A 25,901-nucleotide genomic window follows, 5' to 3' on the forward strand; every position below is an offset into this window, starting at 1 on the left:
GTAATATTTTGATAAATAAAAAAAATTGTAATATTTTGATAAATTTTTATTATTTTTATAATATTTTTGTAAAAAACCCCAGTACTAGTGTACAACCAGACGACATATCGTACGGGTGCAAAGGCCAAACCAAAATCCTGTCTTTTGGACGGCCTCCTAATATCAACATCCCATCCTTTAACCTCAAAATCCGTGTCATGTAACTCCCTAGACAAATAATCTGACGGTTCCAAACCTCAAATATATCATACACCAACCCACAGATTATAACACACCCTCCACCCTTTATAACAGGAAACAGCTAAAACGTACAATCACTGAACAGGCAAAACTCAAAAAGCAGCTAGCAGCAGCTACAGCTACAGCAGTGCCGTTGGGTCAGCACTTTCAGCAGCCAAAACAACCCAACACGGCAGACGAACAAGTTAAGCCATAAAGACCCTTTTTTTCCCTTCTTTCATTGGAGAGGAAAAAGTAGGATTAGGGTTGTTTTGGGTTGGAACTAAAGAGTTGCTAGAGAGAGAGAGAGGAGAGGAGAAAAATGGTGAACCCAAGATGTTATATGGACATAAGTATAGGTGGAGAACCAGAAGGAAGGGTAGTGATTGAGTTGTATAAGGATATTGTGCCCAAAACTGCTGAAAATTTCAGGGCTTTATGCACAGGTGAGAAAGGCATTGGACCTAACACTGGTGCTTCTCTGCATTACAAGGTTTTCACCCTTTTCTCTCTCTCTTTCTTATATACAACAGTGATATTTATATATATGTAATTTGCATGGAGACCATGCCTTGTTTATATTTTACTCTTTTTTCCTTCTTCCTGGTTTGTCAAAAAGTGTTAGCAGTAGCACTCTTTGATTTGAGTTTAGTGGATGGTAAAGTTAAGGGGTTGGGAGTGGGGGGTTGTTTTGACTTTTTTGTGAAGTAAAAAGCCTTTTTTTGTATTTTTTAATGAAAATTTAGCTGGAAAGCAGTTTTAGATCTTAATAAATGATTGTTTGTTAGAGCTTACATGTTTTCTTTCCATTTTGTGTATTATTTGATAATAAAAAGTACAATTCTTTTAGGAGTAAAAATGTTTAGGGTTACTAAACAACCTGGAATTGAGGTAAAAGTGATAAATGATGCAATAGTAATGCAGTTTGCTTCTGATGTTACTGCATGTATAAACATAATATTTAAAATTGAGAATAGAGGGAAGCATAATGATGGTATGGTTCAGTTGCTTTGGTTGAATGATTGCATGCACTCAGTTCACATGTTTTCACTCATTTCATTTATTACAGAGAATTAGATTTGTTCCCCACTTTGTCTTTACCTTTGTGTAATCAATTTCATGGGGTTCTTATGTTCATAAGAACACAAGCTTTTTTATGCAGATAGCCTTAGAATTTGTTTTATTCACTTTTGTAAGTGACAGGGTAAACAATGTTAATCTACAGGACGTGCGATTTCATCGCATTATCAGAGGTTTCATGATACAAGGTGGGGATATATCAGCTGGTGATGGAACTGGGGGAGAATCCATTTATGATTTGAAATTTGAAGATGAAAATTTCGAGTTAAAACATGAAAGAAAAGGGATGTTATCAATGGCTAATATGGGGCCTAATACTAATGGATCTCAATTCTTTATTACGACTACTCGAACGCCTCATCTTGATGGAAAACATGTGGTGTTCGGGAAAGTTATAAAAGGAATGGGTGTTGTTCGTTCTATTGAGCATGTTGCTACCGACGATGGTGATTACCCCACTCAAGAGGTTATAATTGCAGATTGTGGAGAAATTCCCGAAGGGGCAGACGATGGAATATCAAACTTTTTTAAGGATGGTGATATGTATCCTGATTGGCCTGCTGACCTTGACAAGAAATTCGATGAAATTTCTTGGTGGATAGAGGCAGTCGACTCAATCAAAGCAGTTGGAAATGAACAATACAAGGTATTTGATATAATCACAAGGGCTTTGTGGTATAATTTGCACCTTTTGTTCCCTTTTTCTAGATTGTGCATGGTGTATGCTCTATTATGAATGCTTAACAATGGTGCATTTTCTCACTAGATATTCCTAGCTGTTTCTTGTTACAGAAACAAGACTACAAAATTGCTCTTAGAAAATATTGGAAGGCTTTGCGCTACTCGGACGAATGTTGGGAGCTGGAAGGCATTGATGAAGGTGCATAGTTTAGTTGCTTGCTTTGATGATCATGATATTTTTGCCATGACTCCTTTTTAATTTGTCATTGAACAGCGAAAAGCTCCAAGTTGCGGAAGATCAAGTCTCAGATATTTACAAACAGTTCTGTAAGATTTCGAATTCCTTGAAAATGTTTCAATAGTTCATAGGTTTAGGCATCTAGCATGGAAAATTTTAGATCATTTCAATCTTCTTTCTCATATTTTAGATTCTCGTTACTTGAATCAGCTTTGTAATGATTGGTTTGGCAGTATGTGATAGTAAGGAGTTTCTCTACTTCGATGCTTGTTGTTGCTTACACATATATTATTTTTGCGAAATCGATGTTCATTTCCTTTCGTATAACTACCGTCTTTGTTCTTGGTTTTAGGCCTGCAAATTGAAACTCGGTGATCTAAAAGGAGCATTGTTGGACACAGACTTTGCAATTCGTGATGGAGAATATAATGTGAAAGCTTTCTTTCGTCAAGGCCAGGTCTGATACTTACTATCTTTATTACATAGCCTAGTATCGGAACTAGTTTGAGGGTGGAACCTTGCTTGTTTATTTAGATATGTGCTTTTGCCGGTTAGGCATCGTTACTTGTTCTTATGAGAAGGTGCATGCATGCAATGTGTTAGTAATGAAATGCTAAATGTTCAACTTCTTAAATGGTTGATTGTATTTTTACATTGGATGCTTTACTTATTCTCGAATGTTCAAATTCGTCTGTGTTTTTTTTCTGGTTAGGTGCCGCTTCTTATTCTTAGGCTAAAATGCAGGCATGCTATGTGTTTGTACCGAAATGCAAATTGCTTCAAACTCTTAAATGGGTGATTGTATTTTTACTTTGGATGCTTTTCACAAGTGCTTTCATTTTTCATTGATGTCAGGCATATATGGGACTTAATGACATCGATGCTGCGGTAGAGAGCTTTAAAAAGGCATTGGACTTAGAACCGAATGATGGTCTGTACAATCTTGTCTCTTGTGAAATAACAACAGAAAATTTTAACAGATTTGTACGATTCTTTGCTCGGTCCTTCCCTCTTCCATTCCCTTCCTTTTCACTCTTTCGAAGTTGAAAAAGGGTCTGGCATAGTTGTGTCTCCGGGTTAACTTGCATGCAGAAATATATGGAACTTAATGTCGAATCATCATTTACCTCTGTTACATTTTGCTTATCATATACATTTCTTCACTTTCAGGTGGAATAAAGAAAGAGCTTGCGGCTGCAAGGAAGAAGGTCTGTCCATCATCTATACTTGTATTAAACATGTTAAACATTTAATGCTTTCCTTCCTACACTTCCCTTTAAATTCATCATTGGAGGTAACTGCTTTCATAAAATTACCGCAGATTGCTGATAGACGAGACCAGGAGAAAAGGGCTTACTCAAGAATGTTTCAGTAGATCATGGTACACCAACGATCTTCATATTTGCTTTCTGATTACCCAAAGGTATTACTTTTCTAGTAAACTATAATTTGATATGTAGGCTGCCTTTTACTTGAAGGATCAATTTTGTTTCCTTTTTGCTTACATTATCAAGTATCCCGTCTTTCGAGTTTGTTCTCGATATAATCTGGACGGATTAGTAAAAAATCAGGTATAATTTTGTTCTTTTTTGTGTAATGGAGTCCTATAGACAATCACTCTATTCTTTTGAGCTGGATTATTTCTGGTCATTTTGAGTTTGGATTATTTTGGGTTGAATTGTTTCGTGTCAGGTTCTGGTTACACGAGTTTGGGTTGTTGACCTTTTTGTGGTCAGATAGATATTGTCAGGTTTGGATTCGGGTGATTTTTGAGTTTGTGTCAAAATTGATAGGTCTACTATGTTGCTATAGTTTCATTTTTCTTGAAGAACCTACATCTAACACCCATGTTTTTTGCATTTTCGGATTTGGTTATAGGGATACGATATTTCTAGTGGAAAAACTTGGAAAATAAATGAATATACCGTATCAAATATATATTTATATTAAGTCTGATAGACATAGCTTAATCTTCGAGAAAACTTTAGTTTCTCGATTTATTTAGAGGCGAAACAAACAAGCAAACTCCCAAGTTTTTATTCAAAGACAACATTTTCCAAGGGGAAAAATCTCAATTTTCTTGCATGCCCTTAGGCACTAAGACGAAAACATCGTTGTTCATGGAGTCTGATGGCAAATTTAGCAAGAGCTTCTTCATTTGTGAGTCCTTCATCTTCCTCTAGTCTGCCGGTCTCAAAATTCAGCTTCGAAACAGGTTTCTTCAAGAGTTCGTTTCCAATCCCCACAAGCTTCTGCAGATTCTCCTCGGTTGCAATATCAGCTGTTGATGCTGCGCCCGTCAACCAGTCATCCTATTCAAACAAGATGTCAATACGCATATTGTAATTCTTGTAGCTCTGTTACGAATCTATTAAACTGTACCTGAATGCGAAGATAATTTTCTTTGCACCTAGAGGTTCGGAAAAGAGCAGAAACATGAAAATCAACCACATCGGAACTCGCTTGCCCACAAGCATCAAGAAGTGGTGTGTTCCATTGAGGAAGATCCAGTCCAACATTCCCCAATTATTGGCTGTAACTGCATCATACTTTGGTGCATCCATGGAGGCAATACCGGTTCCGAGCGAAAGCACGAGCATCCACTTGTTATCCATTGGTTCGATATCATTAAATTTCGCATTTTGCTTGAAACTCTCCATCCAAACATGGCTGATAGCAATCAGTGTCTACACATACAATTCACATTAAAATAGTCTTTAAATTATCACAAATTTTGTTAGCTACTAACAACCTATGAGCTATATAGACTGGTTGGATTCCCACAGGGTTGTTTGCATAAACTCCACCGTCGATGAGATCGAAGCTATGGGTTTTGCCATCAGAACCCTTTGTTTCGAAGTGGTGTGCCGGTAGAAGAGTCGGAGCAGCTGAGGTACCGATGCATGCATCTGCTAGTTTAGCATTCTTCCAATCGTTTTCCTTTGCCTAAGTTAAAGTGCTAAACAAGCGGGGCATTTAAAAGAACATCTAAAAGATATGCAAACCAAATATAGGAAGATATTGTCTTCAAATGAGGAAAATTATTTGGTGGGACGTAAAAAGAATACTTGCCACACAACAATACTTAGATTTATATGTGTGTGTATATATATATATATATTTGAATTTACATCAGGTTGAATGCAATAAATCATTCAAAGCACTAAAATGAATAACTAATTCAATATAATATCATTAATAGTATTAAAATAAACAATTAATTTAATTTTAATTAAATAACTAACTAATCAAAATAAATTTCAAGAGAACTCGCACATTTATAAAATTAGGCTCAAACATGAGATTTCATGCATATATTAACCTTCAAGATATCAAATACAATTTCTTTTCCTCATCTTTGAATAAAAATATTATCGACAAAAGATGAATTTAAAAAAAAAATTATTGAAAGTTCAAATCATCCATTATTGCAATTGATGCTACACCAGGAACTGATATTTTTTAAAGGGCCGTAGCTAATTCTTCCGGGCATTATAAATACCAGGGGACTGAGACCAGAGAACTCACTTCATTCTTTCCTAGCTTTCTTTTACTTACTGTTTACAAAGAGACATTCAAGTTTATTGATTTCCTACTTATGGAATTCAGACCCATGCATACATTTGCTGTCTTTCTTCTAATAGCCTGTCTTTTATTTCTCTCAGTGGAGGGAAGACTGCTAAAATCAGTGAGCAAAGATGATCCAAAGCAAGTATTCTCACCCCCTCCACCAACTGAAACCTCAGATTTTGGTGACTCAGTTGAAGGCCACAAAGAGGATTTTCGACCCACTACACCAGGGAACAGCCCTGGTGTTGGACATTCTTGTCCAGAAGATGATGAAGATATTGCTGAACGAAAACCAGGTAGCTTTAGCCTGCAGGGCAATGGCAAGCAGTCAATTGCAAGAGATGAAGATGGTTTTCGACACACCACACCAGGGAACAGCCCTGGTGCTGGGCATTCTTTTGAAGATAATGATGAAGACGTTGAAAAGAAACCATCAAGCATTAGCAAGCAGGGCAATGGTAAGCATTCAATTGCTGGGCACAGCCCTGGAGTTGGTCATGCTTATCCGAACCAACATTCTGAACCAAATGCATAAATATGCATGTAAACGTGTATTTTTTGAATAATTTTTGAATAACTATAGCTAATTACAAGCATAATACCAGTTTGCTTTTCAGTCCACATCAAATCCCAGCAATTGAATGCTTACCATTGCCCTGCTTGCTAATGCTTAATGGTTTCTTTTCAACGTCTTCATCAGTATCTTCGAAAGAATGTCCAGGACCAGGGCTTTTCCCTGGTGTGGTGTGTGGAAAACCGTCTTCATCTCTTGCAATTGACTGCTTGCCATTGCCCTGCAGGCTATAGCTACCTGGTTGTCGTTCAGCAATATCTTCATCATCTTCTGGACAAGAATGTCCAACACCAGGGCTGTTCCCTGGTGTAGTGGGTCGAAAATCCTCTTTGTAGCCTTCAACTGAGTCACCAAAATCTGAGGTTTCAGTTGGTGGAGGGGGTGGGAATACTTGCTTTGGATCATCTTTGCTCACTGATTTTAGCAGTCTTCCCTCCAGTGAGAGAAATAAATGACAGGCAATTAGAAGAAAGACAGCAAATGTATGCATGGGTCTGAATTCCATAAGTAGGAAATCAATAAACTTGAATGTCTCTTTGAAAACAGTAAGTATGAGAAAGCTAGGAAAGAATGAAGTGAGTTCTCTGGTCTCAGTCCCTGGTATTTATAATGCGGGATGAATTAGCTACAGCCCTTTAAAAAATCAGTTCCTGGTGTAGCATCAATTGCAATAATGGATGATTTGAACTTATTTTAAAATTCATCTTTTGTCAATAATTTTTTATTCAAAGATGAGGAAAAGAAATTGTATTTGATATCTCAAGATTAATATATGCATGAGATCTCATGTTTGAGTCTAATTTTATGTAAACGCATGAGTTCTCTTCCAAATTTATTTTGATTAGTTAGCTTTTTAATTAAAGTGAAATTAATTGTTTATTTTAATACTTTTAATGATTTATATTGAATCAATTATTCATTTTGGTGCTTGCATCCAACCTGATGTAAATTCAAATATATATATATATATATATCTAAGTATTGTTGTGTGGCAAGTAATTTTTTTATGTCCCACCAAATATATAATTTTCCTCATTTGAAGACAATATCTTCCTATATTTGGTTTGCATATCTTTTAGATGTTCTTTTAAATGCCCCGCTTGTTTAGCTCTTTGTATAAATTTTTTCGCATAGTATTATAATAAGAAGTTAAGAACATTTAGTATGAAATTCAAAATGTGTATCTAATATGAGTATATGTTAAATGTGTATACCTGATTTTTTTTATAAAAAACTGGTATTTGGAAGACCATACATTACCAAAATTTAATTCTAAACATGGATTAGACACATATGGTGATAGCAAGTACTTTGAAAAATGAGAACTAGAATAAACAATGGCTTTTCTCCTTAAAAGCTAAACCACTTTGTCTTTCAAATTGTGGATGATGGTCACTAAACTAACTATAAATATGACAAAGGCAAGAGTACATATTGAACAATATTATAGCTATAGTGAGTAGAGAATATCGTATCAACGAGGATTAAAAGTATTCGTAATTACCATTTTTCTATTATTTAGCCGACAATTTGGAGTGATGTGTTTTAATCCAAATTTACTAAACTAATTTAATTAAGAACGCAACAGAGAATGGATCAAGGAAATAATAAAATATTAACAAATGTGATAGACAAATCCCAGGAAAGAATCCACCTAAACTTCACCTATTATTATAAATCTGAATTAAACGATTTATTCACTTGTATTTTGATCCGTAAAAATCCCTAAATTATGTTAATGTCTCTTTCGAGAGTAAGAACAACTGACTCTAGGTTAATTAATTAAAATCTCTTTCTAATTAAAACCCTTATCATCGTATTAACTCGATCTATGCAACTCCACTCAATTATGCTAATCTACTATTAAACAGGGACTTTTGCTCCACTGAATTAAGCACATTAAACATGAATTAATATCCCAGAAATATGAAAATAAGAAATAAGCATATAAATTGAGAACAAGAATCAAGTATTTATTACGTAAAAATAGACATTAAATAAAATTATTGATCATAGGTTTCATCTTCCTTAGGTATCTAGTGAATTAGTTCATAATTGTAAATACAAACATCTCAAAGTCAGAATAACCACAAGACATAAAGAAACTCAATAAAACTTCGAAAGAAATTAAAAGGAGATCTTCGATCTTGATGGTGTAACACCCCTTACCCGTATTCGACGCTGGAATAGGGTACGAAGCATTACTAGAACACATACACTTGTAACATATTATACCGAGTTGTAAAATTTCATCCAAATTAAAACTTTCAAATTATTATCTTTAAGTTGCTAAATAAGGCTTATGAGGTCCAATACATAATCATTCAACCAAGTCTTATAGCTTTCACTATTTGTTCATCTCATTTAATTCACAATTCTCATGTTCACAATTCAAGTCAATTTCTCAATCTAGTGTACATTTCAGTACCACAATATTTCTTTTAATTCAGATCATTCCATTAGCAATTTCCATATAATTCACGTACAATTCAATATTAGTAAGTTCAATACTAATACGTATTTACCATTTAACTCAACGTTTATCGATTATACCATTCATTAACACATTTATGAAATTCTCAATTTTGCAATGAAAATATCACTTTAGCTTAAATAAAAACATCAATTCAACTCATCATCCCCTTTTTTGTCATTTTTCACTTCAAATATGAACTTACTATTTCATTACCTTTCCACACCCGTTTCCTATGCATATCACACAAGACATAAACATATCATTCAACCATAGTCTCAAGCTAGTGCATTTAAACATAATTCTTTTTGGAACTAACCACATGATAAACCATTTCACTAGAGATTACATAATTTAAACCTTACCACCTTGTCATGATCACAAGCATATTTCCATTTAGGCACTTACCATTTCAATGCATAACTTATAAGTTTAACGTGGCATAATCTAGCCACAACTTGGCCAAAGCCTAAGCATGTACATCAAATATGTTAACCAAATAAACATATGGCATAAGCATTATAAGCATGGATGAGCACAACATTTATTCATATATCAAACTTACCAACATATGTTAATTCATAAACCATTCATGACATTACTTCATGCCAAATCATATTCCAAATATACCATATACACATACTATGAAACTTTATTTTCCCACATGAGCTTAAACCATGATAAATAATGCACAAATATAAGCATCATTTCTATTTCATCGTCCATCAATTATAATCGAGCGTATGACCAATTATACACAAATCATTCATATAATTCTCAATTTTCCTCCTCCTCCTCTCCATTCCACATCCTTAATGTGTATAACACACTTAAACAACATTAACTATAATTTCACTATTCACTCACATGTATATTCAAAGCTGTTTATCTAAGTCAGAGTCACTAAATTATTTTTATCTGGAGCTACAGAGCTCCAAATTAAGATCCGTTAATTTTTCCTAAAACTATACTCACATATCTTCTTACCATAAAATTTTTATAATTTTTGGTTTAGACAAATAGTACAGTTTATTCTTTAAAGTTTCCCCTGTTTCGCTGTTTGACGATTCCGACCACTCTTCACTAAAAATGAATTATCTCATTGTAAAGAATTCTGATGATGTTTCCGTTTGTTTCCTTTGAAAATAGACTCATTAAGGATTCCAAGCATGTAAATTATAACTCATAATTATTTTTTTACAATTTTTAATTATTTTCCAAAATCAAAATAGGGGATTCCGAAATCAATCCGACCCTGCCTCACTGAAATTCAAATATCTCAAAATATATAACTCTTTTGCTTGCTCTGTTTCTTTATGTAAAAATAGACTCATTAAGCTTTCATTTCATATCTTATTCACTCTCTAATTCAATTTCCACCATTTTTGGTGATTTTCAAAGACACACTACTGTTATTGTCCAAAACTATTTTGTTGCTAATTCTACTTTTTCATAATTTCACTTTTTTACTTTGGATCACTATTCAATTCAAAATTCACTTTTCCATTTTCAAGTCAATGTTCAATTCAATTTCACACATATATTCATTATTCAATTACACTTATTCGTTACATGATCTCATGTATTTTCACTTAGTCAATTTCCCGATGAACACTTCGGAATAATAACAGATACACGGTGGATCAGCACACAGCACCACCCTTATAGTCATTGATACTCAGTGGAATCAGCACATAGTAACCACCTTTATAATCAATGGTACCCGGCGGAATCAGCACATAGCAACCACCGTTACAATCAATGATACTCGATACACGTAGTAGCCTGCACATAGTACTACACACGTGACCATTACTATCACTTTCACATAGTGGTCTGCACACAGTCCGTGCCACACATGTGATCATTACCGTCACTTCATTCATATCTTTTCTATTCCGGAGGTTCAACCAGGAAATTTCTCACTTTTCTTTTTCACTAATCAAAGTCAATTTCTCATCTTTCTTGACTTATAATAACACATTTAACTTATTTAACACTCTCATTCATCAAAACAGTCCTTGACTCGAACTTTGGCAAAATTATGATTTTGCCTCTAAACTTTTGCATATTTACACTTTTAACCAAAGCTCGGAAATTAAACTTCATCTCTTATTCTTATGTTTTATGATATGATGAACATTTTTCCCTTCTATGGCAACATCAAATTCCCACTCTAACGCTTACTTATGAACATTAGGTATTTTTACAGATTATGTCGTTTTACTCGTTTTCACTTAAAATCGCTTAGCAAAAGTTGTTTAACATAATTTATAGCTTCATATCCTACCATAAAACATCAAAATAAACACATTTCACCTATGAGTATTTTTCCAAATATAAACCCTAGGTTAAATTGTTGCTAGAACAAGCTAAATCAAGTTACCGGGACTCCAAAAACATAAAGAACATTAAAAACGGGGCTTGGAATCACTTATTATGAAGCTTGGAAGAAGCTTGAAAACCATAACTATGGCTTCTCCCCTTGTAAAATTCGGCCATCGGGTTGAAGATGATGAAATTTTGGCCTATTTTGTCTTTTTAATTCATTTTAATTACCAAATTACCAAAATGCCCTTAACTTAAAAATATCCTATTTCACTTTGTTCACCAACTTAACCAATGGTCTAATTACCATATAAGGACCTCTAATTTAAAATTTCATAAGAATTGGACACCTCAACATGTAAAACTCAACTTTTGCACTTTTTACAATTTAGTCCTTTTAACTAAATTGAGTGCCCAAACGTCGAAATTTTCGAACGAAATTTTTACGAAATCATTTTGTGAAATCTTAGACAATAAAAATGTAATAAAAATAATTTTTTTCTTGTCAAATTTGTGGTCCCGAAACCACTGTTACGACTAGGCCCAAAATCGAGCTGTTACAGATGGAGATCCGCTTCTGAGTTGATTTCGATGGTGTTCTTTGAGTGTTACAGATGGAGATCCGCATCTAGCATGGAAAATTTAGATCATTTCAATCTTCTTTCTCATATTTTAGATTCTCGTTACTTGAATCAACTCTGTAATGATTGGTTTGGCAGTATGTGATAGTAAGGAGTTTCTCTACTTCGTTGCTCGTTGTTGCTTACACATATTGTTTTCGCGAAATTGATGTTCATTTCCTTTCGTATAACTACCGTCTTTGTTCTTGGTTTTAGGCCTGCAAATTGAAACTCGGTGATCTAAAAGGAGCATTGTTGGACACAGACTTTGCAATTCGTGATGGAGAATATAATGTGAAAGCTTTCTTTCATCAAGGCCAGGTCTAATACTTACTATCTCTATGACATAGCCTAGTATCGGAACTATTTTGAGGGTGGAACCTTGCTTGTTTATTTAGATATGTGCTTTTGCCGGTTAGGCATCGTTACTTGTTCTTATGATAAGATGCATGCATGCTATGTGTTAGTAATGAAATGCTAAATGTTCAATTTCTTAAATGGTTGATTGTATTTTTACATTGGATGCTTTACTTATTCTCGAATGGTCAAATTCGTCTGTGTTTTTTTTCTGGTTGGTGCCGTTTCTTATTCTTAGGCTAAAATGCAGGCATGCTATGTGTTTGTACCGAAATGCAAATTGCTTCAAACTCTTAAATGGGTGATTGTATTTTTACATTGGATGCTTTTCACAAGTGCTTTCATTTTTCATTGATGTCAGGCATATATGGGACTTAATGACATCGATGCTGCGGTGGAGAGCTTTAAAAATGCATTGGACTTAGAACCGAATGATGGTCTGTACAATCTTGTCTCTTGTGAAATAACAACAGAAAATTTTAACAGATTTGTACGATTCTTTGCTTGGTCCTTCCCTCTTCCATTCCCTTCCTTTTCACTCTTTCGAAGTTGAAAAAGGGTCTGGCATAGTTGTGTCTCCGGGTTAACTTGCATGCAGAAATATATGGAACTTAATGTCGAATCATCATTTACCTCTGTTACATTTTGCTTATCATATACATTTCTTCACTTTCAGGTGGAATAAAGAAAGAGCTTGCGGCCGAAAGGAAGAAGGTCTGTCCATCATCTATACTTGTATTAAACATGTTAAACATTTAATGCTTTCCTTCCTACACTTCCCTTTAAATTCATCATTGGAGGTAACTGCTTTCGTAAAATTACCGCAGATTGCTGATAGACGAGACCAGGAGAAAAGGGCTTACTCTAGAATGTTTCAGTATATCACGGTACACCAACGATCTTCATATTTGCTTTCTGATTACCCAAAGGTATTACTTTTCTAGTAAACTATAATTTGATATGTATGCTGCCTTTTACTTGAAGGATCAATTTTGTTTCCTTTTTGCATACATTATCAAGTATTCCGTCTTTCGAGTTTGTTCTCGATATAATCTGGCCAGATTAGTAAAAAATCAGGTATAATTTTGTTCTTTTTTTGTGTAATGGAGTCCTACAGACTATCACTCTATTCTTTTGAGCTGGATTATTTCTGGTCATTTTGAGTTCGGATTATTTTGGGTTGAATTGTTTCGGGTTGTTGACCTTTTTATGGTTAGATAGATATTATCAGGTTTGGATTCGGGTATTTTCGAGTTTGTGTCAAAATTGATAGGTCTACTATGTTGCTATAGTTTCATTTTTCTTGAAGTACCTACATCTAACACCCATGTTTTCTGCATTTTCGGATTTGGTTATAGGGATACGATATTTCTAGTGGAAAAACTTGGAAAATAAATGAATATACCGTATCGAATATATATTTATATTAAGTCTGATAGACATAGCTTAATCTTCGAGAAAACTTTAGTTTCTCGATTTATTTAGAGGCGAAACAAACAAGCAAACTCCCAAGTTTTTATTCAAAGACAACATTTTCCAAGGGGAAAAATCTCAATTTTCTTGCATGCCCTTAGGCACTAAGACGAAAACATCGTTGTTCATGGAGTCTGATGGCAAATTTAGCAAGAGCTTCTTCATTTGTTGTGAGTCCTTCATCTTCCTCTAGTCTCCCGGTCTCAAAATTCAGCTTCGAAACAGGTTTCTTCAAGAGTTCGTTTGCAATCTCCACAAGCTTCTGCAGATTCTCCTCGGTTGCAATATCAGCTGTTGATGTTGCGCCGGTCAACGAGTCATCCTATTCAAACAAGATGTCAATACGCATATTGTAATTCTTGTAGCTTCGTTACAAATCTATTAAACTGTACCTGAATGCGAAGATAATTTTCTTTGCACCTAGAGGTTCGGAAAAGAGCAGAAACATGAAAATCAACCATATCGGAACTCGCTTGCCCACAAGCATCAAGAAGTGGTGTGTTCCCATTGAGGAAGATCCAGTCCAACATTCCCCAATTATTGGCTGTAACTGCATCATACTTTGGTGCATCCATGGAGGCAATACCGGTTCCGAGCGAAAGCACGAGCATCCTCTTGTTATCCATTGGTTCAATATCATTAAATTTCGCGTTTTGCTTGAAACTCTCCATCCGAACATGGCTGATAGCTATCAGAGTCTACACATACAATTCACATTAAAATGGTCTTTAAATTATCACAAATTTTGTTAGCTACTAACAACCTATGAGCTATATAGCCTGGTTGGATTCTCACAGGGTTGTTTGCAGCAACTCCACCGTCGATGAGATCAAAGCTATGAGTTTTGCCATCAGAACCCTTTGTTTCGAAGTGGTGTGCCGGTAGAAGAGTCGGAGCAGCTGAGGTACCGATGCATGCATCGTATAGTTTAGCATTCTTCCAATCGTTTACCTTTGCCTAAATTAAAAAAAAAATTTAAGGTCGATTTAATGACTAAATATAAATAATATTAGAAATAACACAATAATTCTTACATCATTGGTTGAGAAGATAACTGGCTGAAGAAGCTTGATATCAAAAGTTGGTAAAACAAGATTAGTCAATGCCTGTTTTAGAGTAATGTCTCCTAGTAATTGGTTTATCAGTGATCTTAGGTACTTTCCGTCGTATTTGGGTCCCGTCGATGTATTTATGCTGCTAAATTATAACATTTTAATGTCATAAATCAATAGAAAAGTGGTAATTGAATTATATGTAGTCTTGAAGCTATGATCCAAATTCTAAATTGATCTTTAAGCTTCAAAATCTTTTGATTGAGTCATCAAAGAATCAATATACCTGTTAGCTTATTCAGGGAAGGTTAACTTATTCGTAAAAAGTCTTCAAAGTGTCATCCGTTTGAAGTTAATGTAATCTTTAATAAGTTGGTATTATCCTTGGTTAGAGTTTTATCTCTCTGATTGCCTAAGGCGATAAGTTTGCAGAATAAGGGCACCTCATCGAGATTGGACCATACATGTTGCACCTACCATAGTAAAGTTTGAACCTTGTCAAAATGTCTATATTTCCTTTGATAGGTGATTGTGTGCCACACATGGTCCGATATTGACAAGGTGCTCTTGCTCTATGAACCCATCGCCTTAGGTATTTGGACTCTCCTTAAAGTTGGGAAACGAAAACCTGACTAGAGACAATACCAACCTATTGAGGATCAGTTAACTTAGGACAAACTACAAATCGAAACTTCTCCTAAATGTTTTGGCCTTCCTTCAACATAGCTATTTATTTGTCTTGTTATGTCTAAGCTATTGATGCAATATATACGTGTTTAATTCTTTTGATACATTTCTTAAACTACTCGTAAACCTCCAAATACCAACTAATTAAATTGAAAGATATTGCACGTTAAGTGCACTCAAACCTCAGCCTCCAAATTGCTGCAACAACAACAATGTTAACTAAGCTAGTACTTAGGACTAGTTTAGCATTACTTCTCAGAAGTACTTTTGGACCAAAAAGCACTTTTAGGCAAAATTTAAAGTTTTTCTGCTTCCGCTTTTGGCCAAAAAAGTACTTTTACAAAGCATCTTTTGTTCCAAAATCATTTTTGAAAAGCTAAAAAGTATATTGTTTAGTAATACTTTTATCCCAAAAGTGTTTCTAAGAAGCAATACTAAATTGGCCCTTAGTCAACATGTGTTTAAATATACTTCACTTCTTATTTCAAGCTAGCATTTAATATCCAAACTCACAACTATAATGATACAATATGAAGACTCAATTAGAAAATTTCGAAATTTGAGATGAAATTAGAATCTGAATCATAATCCTAAAAATAAACATCTAGAACCTGTCTTGTGGGAAAATCTTAGGGGAATGCTCTAAATAGAACTTGGTGATGTCCTTTGCCTCATACAAAGGTTGTCGTCCATTGTCCTTGTTGGGAGCTGTAAGCATGGTGGCTATCAATCCACCTGTGCTTGTTCCTGCAACAATGTCGAAATAATCTGCAATCCTTGCATTTGGTCCATCCAGTTCCTACCACAATAATCAACTCAAAAAATATAAATTAACCATCCAGTTCCTACCACAATAATCAACTCAAAAAATATAAATTAACGGATAAATAATGATGATGGTAAACCAAAAAAGGGTCCATACTTGAAGCTTGGATTCAAGGGATGCAAGAAGAACGCTTGGAATTATGCCTCTAATGCCACCACCATCAATGCTCAGCACAGTCACCATCTTCCTTTTCCCACAACTGTTTCCCATAATTATGATTCTGTAATTGAGAACAATAGTAAAAGCTTACAAATATGAAATAGGAAGCATTGAAACTGCATATTTATAGTAAATGAGTGAGAGAATTTTGAACATTAATTAATTCAAAGAGAATATAGTTGGTTGGTTTTTCTCTTTATATTGTTTTTGTTTGGGGGTGATTTTACCTACTTCACATGCATTATTTGCTTTTGCTTAATAAGCTTTTATAATTACCTAAAAGAAGACTTGTTTCCACTTTTAACCTACTTTTGAGTTATTTAATTAAAAATGCATGTGATTTAAACATGTATAAATTTTAATGATAAATGTTTAATTTTGATCATGATCATTTAAATGTAAATATATTTGTAATCTCTTAAAAATATTAGTAAATAATCCCTGCGTTGACTTGATGATCAAAGTATTTATCATTTTAGATGTAATTTGAGTTCGAATTGCGCTAATAGTATTACTATTAGAGTTTTCAAACACTGTATTTACCTACCTGCTTTTTGTTTTATTCATATGGACTTATTGTGGATAGATAAGGATTGGCCTTGCGATTGCATTCATTTTCATAATTTATATTGAGTCAACTTTGATTTTTTTTTTTTTAATGTTGGATCTTTTGCATTTTGCTTTTATATGAATATAAACTTTTCACGAATTTTTTTAAATTTTTTAAGTTTCATATTAATTTTGAAATTTGATATTTTTTAATTCGGTCTTAGAGTTTGAATTTTGTTAATGTGTGATGATGTGGCACTTTAAGATTGTGCATATCATGATATTTTGTCATGTCACTTTTCTCGATTTTATAATTTTTAATTTTTTAAAAATAACATGGCACAATCTTTAAAGTATCATGTTATCACATTTTAATGAAATACGTAATTCAGAGGATTAATGCGAACAATAAAATTCAGATAAAATATTTATAAAAATATCAAAATTTATAAAGAAATTTATAAATTTTAAAATTTTAAAATAATAATTTTAAGAACCTAAATAAGATAATTATTGATTCAAGTTAAAAATAATAAAACAAATTGATACTTTTTAGTGGTTAAGTTTTTCTTGATTTAACATTTCCACTCAATCAAAACATAGTCTTCTAATTCAAATTTATTTATTCATTTGATAATTTTTATGTTTATGTATCAATTTGATCCAAGAAAAATGTTTAGATATTAAATATAAATTGTTAAATTTAAAGACTAAACATACATTAATTTTATTATATTTTGATCATATTATATCATATTTTATTTAAAATTTTATTTGATATAGAACAATAATTTGTTTATTTATTTTTTAGTATTTTTCATGTTCATTTTATGATTCATGTTTAAAATTCGTAATTATCCCACGCAACAATATCATTTTCATAATTCGAACCTACATTCTTTCATAATAGGTTGAAATAGCTTGTAAGGTTTACCTAATTGTTTCAGCCATAATAAATGCTTGCTGTTGGGAACCATGGAGACTGATGAGAGGTGTCTCTCACTACGAAGAAAAAGGAAAACAAGGGACCCCAACAGCCATTAATTATGCCGATTTATTCAGTCAAGCTTTCATACCTGCGCGACCAAATTGTTTAACCCACGATTTTCATGATCTTTTTCTTCTTCTTCTTCTTCCCATAAAATTCCAGTTTCTAATTAATTTTTCATGAATAAAATTTTAATCACTTACGTAAAATTACTCAAAAGAGTAGACTTATACAAACATTTAAGTATTGAAAATGAATCAAATTCTTCTTCCCAAATTGAGGGCCACAAGGAAGGTTAGATTCCGAGGGGATAACTCGTAGGAGGATGTTGCAATGGTCTCAAATTCACAGAAGATAAATCCAGAATTCAGTTTCATTCTGGGTAAGGACGAAGCCAGAAGTTTATTTTTAAGGGGTCAATTAAATTATAAAATTTTAAAGAGGTCAAAGTATAATTTTATCTTTGTATATGCTTGTTATTTTAAAATTTTAAAGAGATTAAACTGAAATTTTTTCATCTTTGAGGGGACAAAATGTATTTTTACCGTTAACTAACTTATAATTTTAAAAACATGAAGGGACAAACATGAGAATTTGCCATTTGGGGGGGGGGGAACCCTTGCCTGCCCTCGTGGCGCCATTTTGGGCCCGAACATAGTCTGGGACTTTTGGATCTGTTCCAAAAGCTGGTCCAAGTTTTGATAAAGCACCTAGGCCAGAAGTTCTAAGGGGCTAGGGATTTTGTTAAGCATTGGGTGAATAAGGAAAAGATTGACTGCAGCCCAAGCCTTGAGTGAGAGCCTATGAACTTTTTGACAAGGATAGAACCTTGAGTGAAGGGCTCCTCTTGTTTGACCGAAAAAGCATTTTGCATGTATGTATGTATGTCCCCTTTGGTTGATTATTTATTTCTTATTATTGCCATTTCACATATTATTTAGAAGATGTTGTGGGTAGTTGACAAGCACACAAAACCATTTCAAATCAGATTTAGGTTTCCATGTTCTACAAGAACTAGACTTCAATTTTCACCTGTTTCACACAATGATTTGCTAATCAGCATCAGTTGTAATTAAGAATGTTGTGGAGTCTCTCTAAAGTGTGTAGTTTTTGATAATAAAGGAGTGATTTGAGGAGAGCATTTGTTTCACTTTATTTTGGTGCAAAGGAGGCTTGTGTCCCCCTAGAAGAAAAATTTGTACATATTGAAATTCAAATATTATATTTTATTAAATGTTATTTGGGTAAACTACGTTAATAATCACTATGAGATTATTTTTTGGTTATCCAACTATGAAAAGTTACCAAATAACTACTCAACTATTTAATTTTTTCTTTTCGGTCATCCAACTATTTTAGATTTTTGGGTGTTTTCATTTTCACTAACAAAAAAATCATAATTAAAAAATTCATTAAAAATCGTAAAACAAATAAATATTTAAAAATTGAAAAATTAGGAAAAATAATAATTACTAACAAGCCAAAGATGGAAAAATAAAGCAAATTCCATGACTTTATTGAAGATGATCAGAGAAACTTTTTAGAGATGAAAATTATCCAGAAAAGTATTAAAAATTCTAAAATTTTCTAAATATATTTGAGAAATAAAAAAAACTAAAAGTGTAAACTATAAAAATAGTTGTTTTGTTTGCTTCAGATTACATTTTAATCACTTATGTTTGAAACGTTACGTTTTAGTCACTTACGTTATCGTTTTGTTACGAAGTGGTCACTCTACTGTTAAACTCCGTTACCTCCCTAACTGTAGTCTTACGTGGCAATCCAAATGGGTTTAAATGTCAACTTAGATGTCCAGTTGCTAGGATGAATATAGGTTTTTAATTAAATAAATTTAATTTGGATTGCGACGTAGGACCACCATTAGGGAGGTAATGGAGCTTAACGGTAGAGTGACCACTTAGTAACAAAACGATAACGTAAGTGACTAAAACATAAGTGACTAAAATGTAATATGAAGCAAACAAAAGTGACTATTTTTGTAGTTTACCCAAACTAAAAATATCAGAAAATACCAAAAAAATTCTAAAAATACAAGCACAACTTAAAAAATCAAGTTTTTATATTGTTATTTTGAAATTTAAAATTATATAAAATTACTAAAATATTATATCTGGAATGAACTTAGACAAAATAACATTTTGCACCTGGACATTTTATTTATCTAAGTTCCATCTGATCATGAAATAAATTTATAATTTTTAAAGATTTTTTAAACTGTCAATGCTAACCACATGTCACAATTTTAGGTTTTCATGTCGCATTGTGTTATTCGATGCTAGTGGTACGTCATCACATTCTAACAATTCTATAACAAATATCAATTAAATCTAATTTTTTAAAAATACTAATTTTAGATTCACCTTTTATATATATATATAGTTATAAAAGGATAATATTTCTGACTTCCAAGTAGTATTGAATTATTAGATGTATTGATGGTGTATCAATTAATTAAAGGATGATGAGAAGTTATCATAAAATTATAAAAATAAAATATTAATCCAATATATTTGTAATGGAAAAATCAATTGGAAAATTAGTATTTAGATATTCATTTTATTTTTGCATATAATTAATTCGATTTCTTGAATAACAAGAGATAATTTAATTATTTTAAATTTAATACGAATAATAATTTTTATAGATATTCGAGTGGTTGTCACTCCTATAAATACCCAGGGAAATGGGTTTCGAGGATAAACTTTGTATAGAGTTATGGACTTTGGGTTTTATTGGTAGTGGGCTTTGACTTCATTAATTTTGTTCACCGGCTATTTGTCCATTACACTCCTTATGTATTATATTCATAATATATACTTATATTAACGAATTAATCTGATATCAATTCAATAGAGATGTTATTTATAAAATAACAAATATTAATGCAAACGTGTTTTTTTTAATGTTTTTAACATTGTCATTTCAATTAAAGAAATGATAAATCTCAAAACTATCGTGAACTATAGTTTAATATGCAATTATATACATAAAATTTGGTTTCATGAAATTTTAGTTTGATCCAATTCTTATAAATTATTAATACAATTATCGATATAACATCATTTTATGTTTATATATTGCATACATAAATAATTATATTTATTCAATATATAAATAATTTGATGCATTAATTTTTTAAATGTGTATGATTAAATCAAAATTAAAGTTTCAAGTATATATTTGAACCACAATTAAAATTTTATATGTATAATTGTACCAAATTAAAGTTCATGTATACAATCATATATATATATATATATGCTTTAGACAAGGCGTGCTTCAACTTGGGAGCTTTGTAGTTGAACCCACAAGGTTTTGTCGTCGTAGAGACCAAATCTAAAACTCGAAAAATCGACATATATATATTTGTTTGATTCAGTCATCTTATATACTATTAGTTTATTCATTTTTAATGCTCTTTCCGAGTAAGTAATCAATAATATCCAGCTATTCCACTTATACTCTACGACATGCTTTTGATGCAGCTGTGTGCGTGAGCAATTAAATTATATCTCGCATATTCTACATATCGGACCATGCATAATCAGACCTAAAAGGCTAATCAAAACCTAGGACATACATACCTATGCATATATAAAATCAGTCTAACCCCTACCCTTCAAACAGCTCAAAGGCTGATCACCACCAGGGTTTAAAAAAATATGGGGGAGATTAGTACTTCACCTTAATTATAATATTACTCTTATCTCATGCGCCTCCCCACTATCCCTGATTTATTTGGCCGGTTCCTACAGTTTAAAAGGCTGCGGCAGCTGGCACTATTCAACTTTACACCGGTTTGGCTCCGTCCCTACGACATCAATAGCCTTATAGCCACCACTTGAAGCTTATAGGGTGTGTAATTAAAGTATGTAAAAAAAAAACACAAGGGACAACATCTCCATAGCCTGTGGAAGGTAGTTGCCAAGTTGGGGGCTTTGTATATAATATAATATCTTCTTCATAGACAAAAAGTTTTGGGGTTGGTCGAAGATTCCTTGAAATGTTTAGGTTTATTATTAGTGCCTTTTTGAAAGTAGAAACTTTGTTAATTTGCTTTTCTTTTCTTTAATATCTGTTGACCCGAAACTCGAAACTAGAGTCCAAAACCTTCATTGAGAGCTCTTGTGTGCGCACGTATTATTATTTACTACTTAACACACTATCATATAATATTAATGAAATTTGGCGGAATATTTCATAGTATTTTTTTTGGCGGGATTCGATTGCGGACATTTGATTTTAACATAATTATTTAATAGATATTTAACTTTTTTATCTCTCATATTTATAATTTTATTAGAAAATCGAAAAAAATGTATTACAATAAGTGCATGTGAGGCCACCTGAATGCTCAAAATGCATGAATGAGGATTCCATGAGACAATTTTCTATACATGTGAAGTGTGCACAAAGAGTGAATATATAAAATGGAGTTTCGTGCAGTAGGTAGTTTGTCGAATGTGGGATCCCCTTTACATGGTCTTCACATATATATAATATTTGGCCCAAGTTAAAAGCCCCCAGACAAAGTGAAGACTTTCACAGCTAGCCTGCAAAGGCAAACCTGTCAGGGAAATCATTCATGTTTTTTTCCTTTCAACGTTTCTTCCTTTTTTTTCTTCTATTCAACGAATTCAAGAATCAAGAGTCATTTATTTTCTTAATATGTTTGTCTGAAGAGAAAAAAGAAAGAAAAACCCAAGTTGGTACTTGCAATATTTTTCACATGTGACGAGTACAAAACTAAAATTAAAAGGTTAAACCTTGATATTAGTCTTTGTATTTTGTGAAAATTGTAAATTCAGCCTTTGTACTTTTATTTGATCAATTTTAGTCTCTGTACTTTTCAAAATATGAAATTTTAGCCCTAACCTAATCAGTAGGAATTAAATTCGTTTGGTTAAATTCAATTACTAATCTGTATTATGTATATAGTTGTAGTTTTAGTCCATTTTCTCCAATTAGATCATTCTAAGTCCTTATACTTTTAAAATTTAAAATTTCAGTTTTTGACACAAACGACAATTGTTAATCCATCAATTAGATTTTAGTGAGTAATATGTGGAAATAATTAGCTAACATGACATTATACATATGATAATATGTTTGACATATTAGATTTTGGAAATAATAGAACTTTACTTAATGAATTTAATATATAGTTATTGTTTGATGAGGACTGAAATTTTAAAATTTAAAAAGTACAAAGACTAAAATGACCAAATAAAAGTACAAGGATTAAATCTACAACTTTTGTAAAGTACAAAGAGTAATAGCAAAATTTAACCACATTAAAACTAGACTTCACAAAACAAAGGGAAATGTGAGAAGATAAAAAAGAATCAATCATGGAATATGTTACACTATATTGTGAAGGAAAAAGAAACACACACAAAAAAAATGTTGATCTAAGTAAGAATTCAAAGATTCATAACAATATAATCACGAGGAGTGATGTGGTAGTTGCTCACTTTATCTCTTAATTATGTGATCAAGGGTTCGATCCTCACTCGTGGGAATGCTCCACATTTCATGGTCAATCGTTTACTTTTCCATCCTAGAGAACACAGGGAATTAATCACTGTTACTGACAGTAAATACGTTGAGTTCGAAAAAAACTAAGAAAAATATATAGAATAACTTATCATTTGAATAAGCATAAGCTTTATATCATTCATTTTGATGAATTTTCAATGAAAAAATAACTTTAATGAATCACATTTTATTTTTTACTTTTATAATTAAGACATTTTCATATCCATTTTATTGTACATAAAAACTAATTTTTTCATGTTCATAACTTCCTCTTTCAATAATATCACCCCTAAAATTTCAACCTAAATTCTCCCTGTGACTTAGCGAACAGATTATGAACGCATCTTTATTGAGGGTTACAGAAAAGAATAATATGTAAAGAAGTTGCATGGCCCATGCAAAGCATGGGACCCTACAGTTTTGGAGAGAAGTAACTTTGACCATATTCTCTTTTCATAACTTTGTTACCTCCCACTTCTCTACTTTGACTAACGAACTTGTTTTTAATAAACTTTTCACTCTTCTTCTTATAATTTGATTTAGATGATATTAGGATAATTCACTTTTAAGATTACAAATATATATATATATATATTTATCTGGAGGAAATAATATTATTAAGACAATGTTTGATATTGTGATATGATTCTCAATAGGCATTGGAGTTAAGTGAGACCAAAGTTAATTGCAAAAGATTTTATTAAAAAGGTAGAGATACAACAAATACAAGCACTAATGCAAGAAACATGAAGCTGCATACAAACTAAACTAAGAACTACAACAAATTGCAAACATCTTAGTGGTGGATCAATGGCCAACACCAGGGCTATGTCCAGGGGTTGTGGGTCGAAAAGCGTCTATATATCCTTCCAAGGACCTGAAAACATGGTGCAAAGGACTTGGGATGGCTACATTAATGCTCTTCCCATTACCCTCACCATGACCGAATAAATTGCCATGCCCTAACCTTGTCTTCAGTTCCAAGCTCCTTCCCTCAGTAAAGAGAAGTGTTTCATGGGACAAAACAAGTATCATTAATAGGAAAAACAAGCAATTGCATCTCAAATTGGCCATGGCTGGCTACAATGGTGATGTTATGAAAGGAAGTATTAATGGTTTATAGCTCTAGTCTTTTGAAGCTATAGTTGGTTTCAATGCGTGAGCTCTATTTATAGAGGATAAAAGGTTAGGGAAAAGGGTAAAAATGATTATGGGAAGAAAGAGAGAGAGTGGGAGAAGTGTGCGGTCATGTGGCTTGTTAGGGTTCCAATAGAAATGGCATCTTTTTTTAGAATTAATGTCCCAAGTATACAGGAAGATTCAATGGTCTAAAGTTGATGAAAATATGCATGTATTGAGCAGTCCAATTAAAATAACAGAAATGGTTTCGCCACTTTGCATTTTTGGTCAAATTCTACCCTCATTTATGTTGTTAGTACTTTTTATTAAAAATGGTCATCCAATCATACCAATTTCAGGAGCAAATTGAAACATACCTAAAGTTATAAATTTAATTAACATTTTTGTTAAATATAAACATACAACATTTTTTTGGATTCAAATTATAATATTCATCATTTATCGGGGAAATTTTCGAAAAAGACTTGTAATATTCGAATGCCTTACTGCTCCTTTCTTTCCAAGGGGCCAGACAAAATACCCGACTTTCATGGCCTCTGAAATAGCACTAAACTGACCACTAAACGATAATCAATGTCTAATTAGTTTTTTTCCTTCCAACTCCATAAAAATAATGTTTTAAACATAACAATGCTTAACTATTAAAATAATAATCAATGTCTCAACTACCATTTCTGTTGTCCACGAATTTTTATATATACTATTTAAATCTAATTTTAAGTTGAGTTTGTTTCACTGAAAATGATTTTGAAAAATAATTTTTAAAACGACTTACTTTTTGTTAAAACTAATATTTTTAGTGTTTGAATGAATCATGTAAAATATTTTCTGTTATTTGGAGATTTTCTCAAAATATTTCATAAAAACTATTTTCAACGAAACAAACATACATTTATATTTTATATTGTTCTTTGTAAAACAAACATAACATAAATATATAATCTGTTATAAAATATTATAGTGCAATATTTTCCTTTTAACAACCGAAATTTACTTTATAATAAGAAAATATTTTGTAATAATCAATATCATATATAACATTAATAATAAATAATGCTTAGTTAAAACTTAATTTAAATTACATATATTACATATATGAGAGTATATATTGACACGTTAGAGTTGTAAGGATAAATGAAGCTAAGCATTATTTGAACAAATACTTATATTTATGTAATTAAAATATTCATATTTTTATACTAGGTTAAAATATGTCATAAGTCCGTATACTCTTCATAAATTTAAAATTTAGTCTATATACTTTTATTTTTGGGTTAGTCCTACTATTTTAGATATCAAAATTCAGGTTCAACTTGAGGTTCAAATTG

At 32.4% G+C, this 25,901-nt stretch overlaps 3 protein-coding genes across 12 annotated transcripts; 1 reads left to right on the forward strand and 2 right to left on the reverse strand.

Moving 5' to 3' along the window:
* The first annotated feature begins 287 nt into the window (after positions 1 to 287).
* LOC105787596 (peptidyl-prolyl cis-trans isomerase CYP40) lies at positions 288 to 14,864 on the forward strand. 9 transcript variants are annotated; one of them, XM_052624631.1, is made up of 9 exons: positions 299 to 712; positions 1,445 to 1,945; positions 2,092 to 2,179; positions 2,255 to 2,307; positions 2,571 to 2,675; positions 3,074 to 3,149; positions 3,389 to 3,426; positions 3,540 to 3,599; positions 4,313 to 4,950. In XM_052624631.1, exons 1-8 carry the CDS (start codon positions 542 to 544, stop codon positions 3,591 to 3,593), a joined length of 1,086 nt encoding a protein of 361 aa, XP_052480591.1. In that variant the 5' UTR covers positions 299 to 541; the 3' UTR covers positions 3,594 to 3,599; positions 4,313 to 4,950. The 9 variants fall into 9 exon arrangements, with proteins under 9 accessions (XP_052480585.1, XP_052480584.1, XP_052480595.1 ...); XM_052624632.1 differs by having other exon boundaries at positions 4,434 to 4,950; XM_012614069.2 differs by having other exon boundaries at positions 300 to 712; positions 3,540 to 3,641.
* LOC105789430 (patatin-like protein 3) lies at positions 4,181 to 4,878 on the reverse strand. Its single transcript, XM_052624637.1, has 2 exons — positions 4,601 to 4,878; positions 4,181 to 4,530 (listed from the first exon to the last, which is right to left on the reverse strand). The coding sequence occupies exons 1-2, from the start codon at positions 4,876 to 4,878 to the stop codon at positions 4,518 to 4,520; spliced, it is 291 nt and encodes a 96-aa protein (XP_052480597.1). The 3' UTR covers positions 4,181 to 4,517.
* LOC105787595 (patatin-like protein 3) lies at positions 13,533 to 16,462 on the reverse strand. 2 transcript variants are annotated; one of them, XM_012614065.2, is made up of 6 exons: positions 16,275 to 16,462; positions 15,964 to 16,151; positions 14,648 to 14,810; positions 14,409 to 14,570; positions 14,006 to 14,311; positions 13,533 to 13,935 (listed from the first exon to the last, which is right to left on the reverse strand). In XM_012614065.2, the coding sequence occupies exons 1-6, from the start codon at positions 16,386 to 16,388 to the stop codon at positions 13,711 to 13,713; spliced, it is 1,158 nt and encodes a 385-aa protein (XP_012469519.1). In that variant the 5' UTR covers positions 16,389 to 16,462; the 3' UTR covers positions 13,533 to 13,710. The 2 variants fall into 2 exon arrangements, with proteins under 2 accessions (XP_012469519.1, XP_012469520.1); XM_012614066.2 differs by having other exon boundaries at positions 14,648 to 14,807; positions 16,275 to 16,455.
* Positions 16,463 to 25,901: the final 9,439 nt, after the last annotated feature.

The sequence above is a fragment of the Gossypium raimondii genome, chromosome 2, assembly GCF_025698545.1.
Source record: "Gossypium raimondii isolate GPD5lz chromosome 2, ASM2569854v1, whole genome shotgun sequence".
Taxonomy (NCBI): Eukaryota; Viridiplantae; Streptophyta; class Magnoliopsida; order Malvales; family Malvaceae; genus Gossypium; species Gossypium raimondii.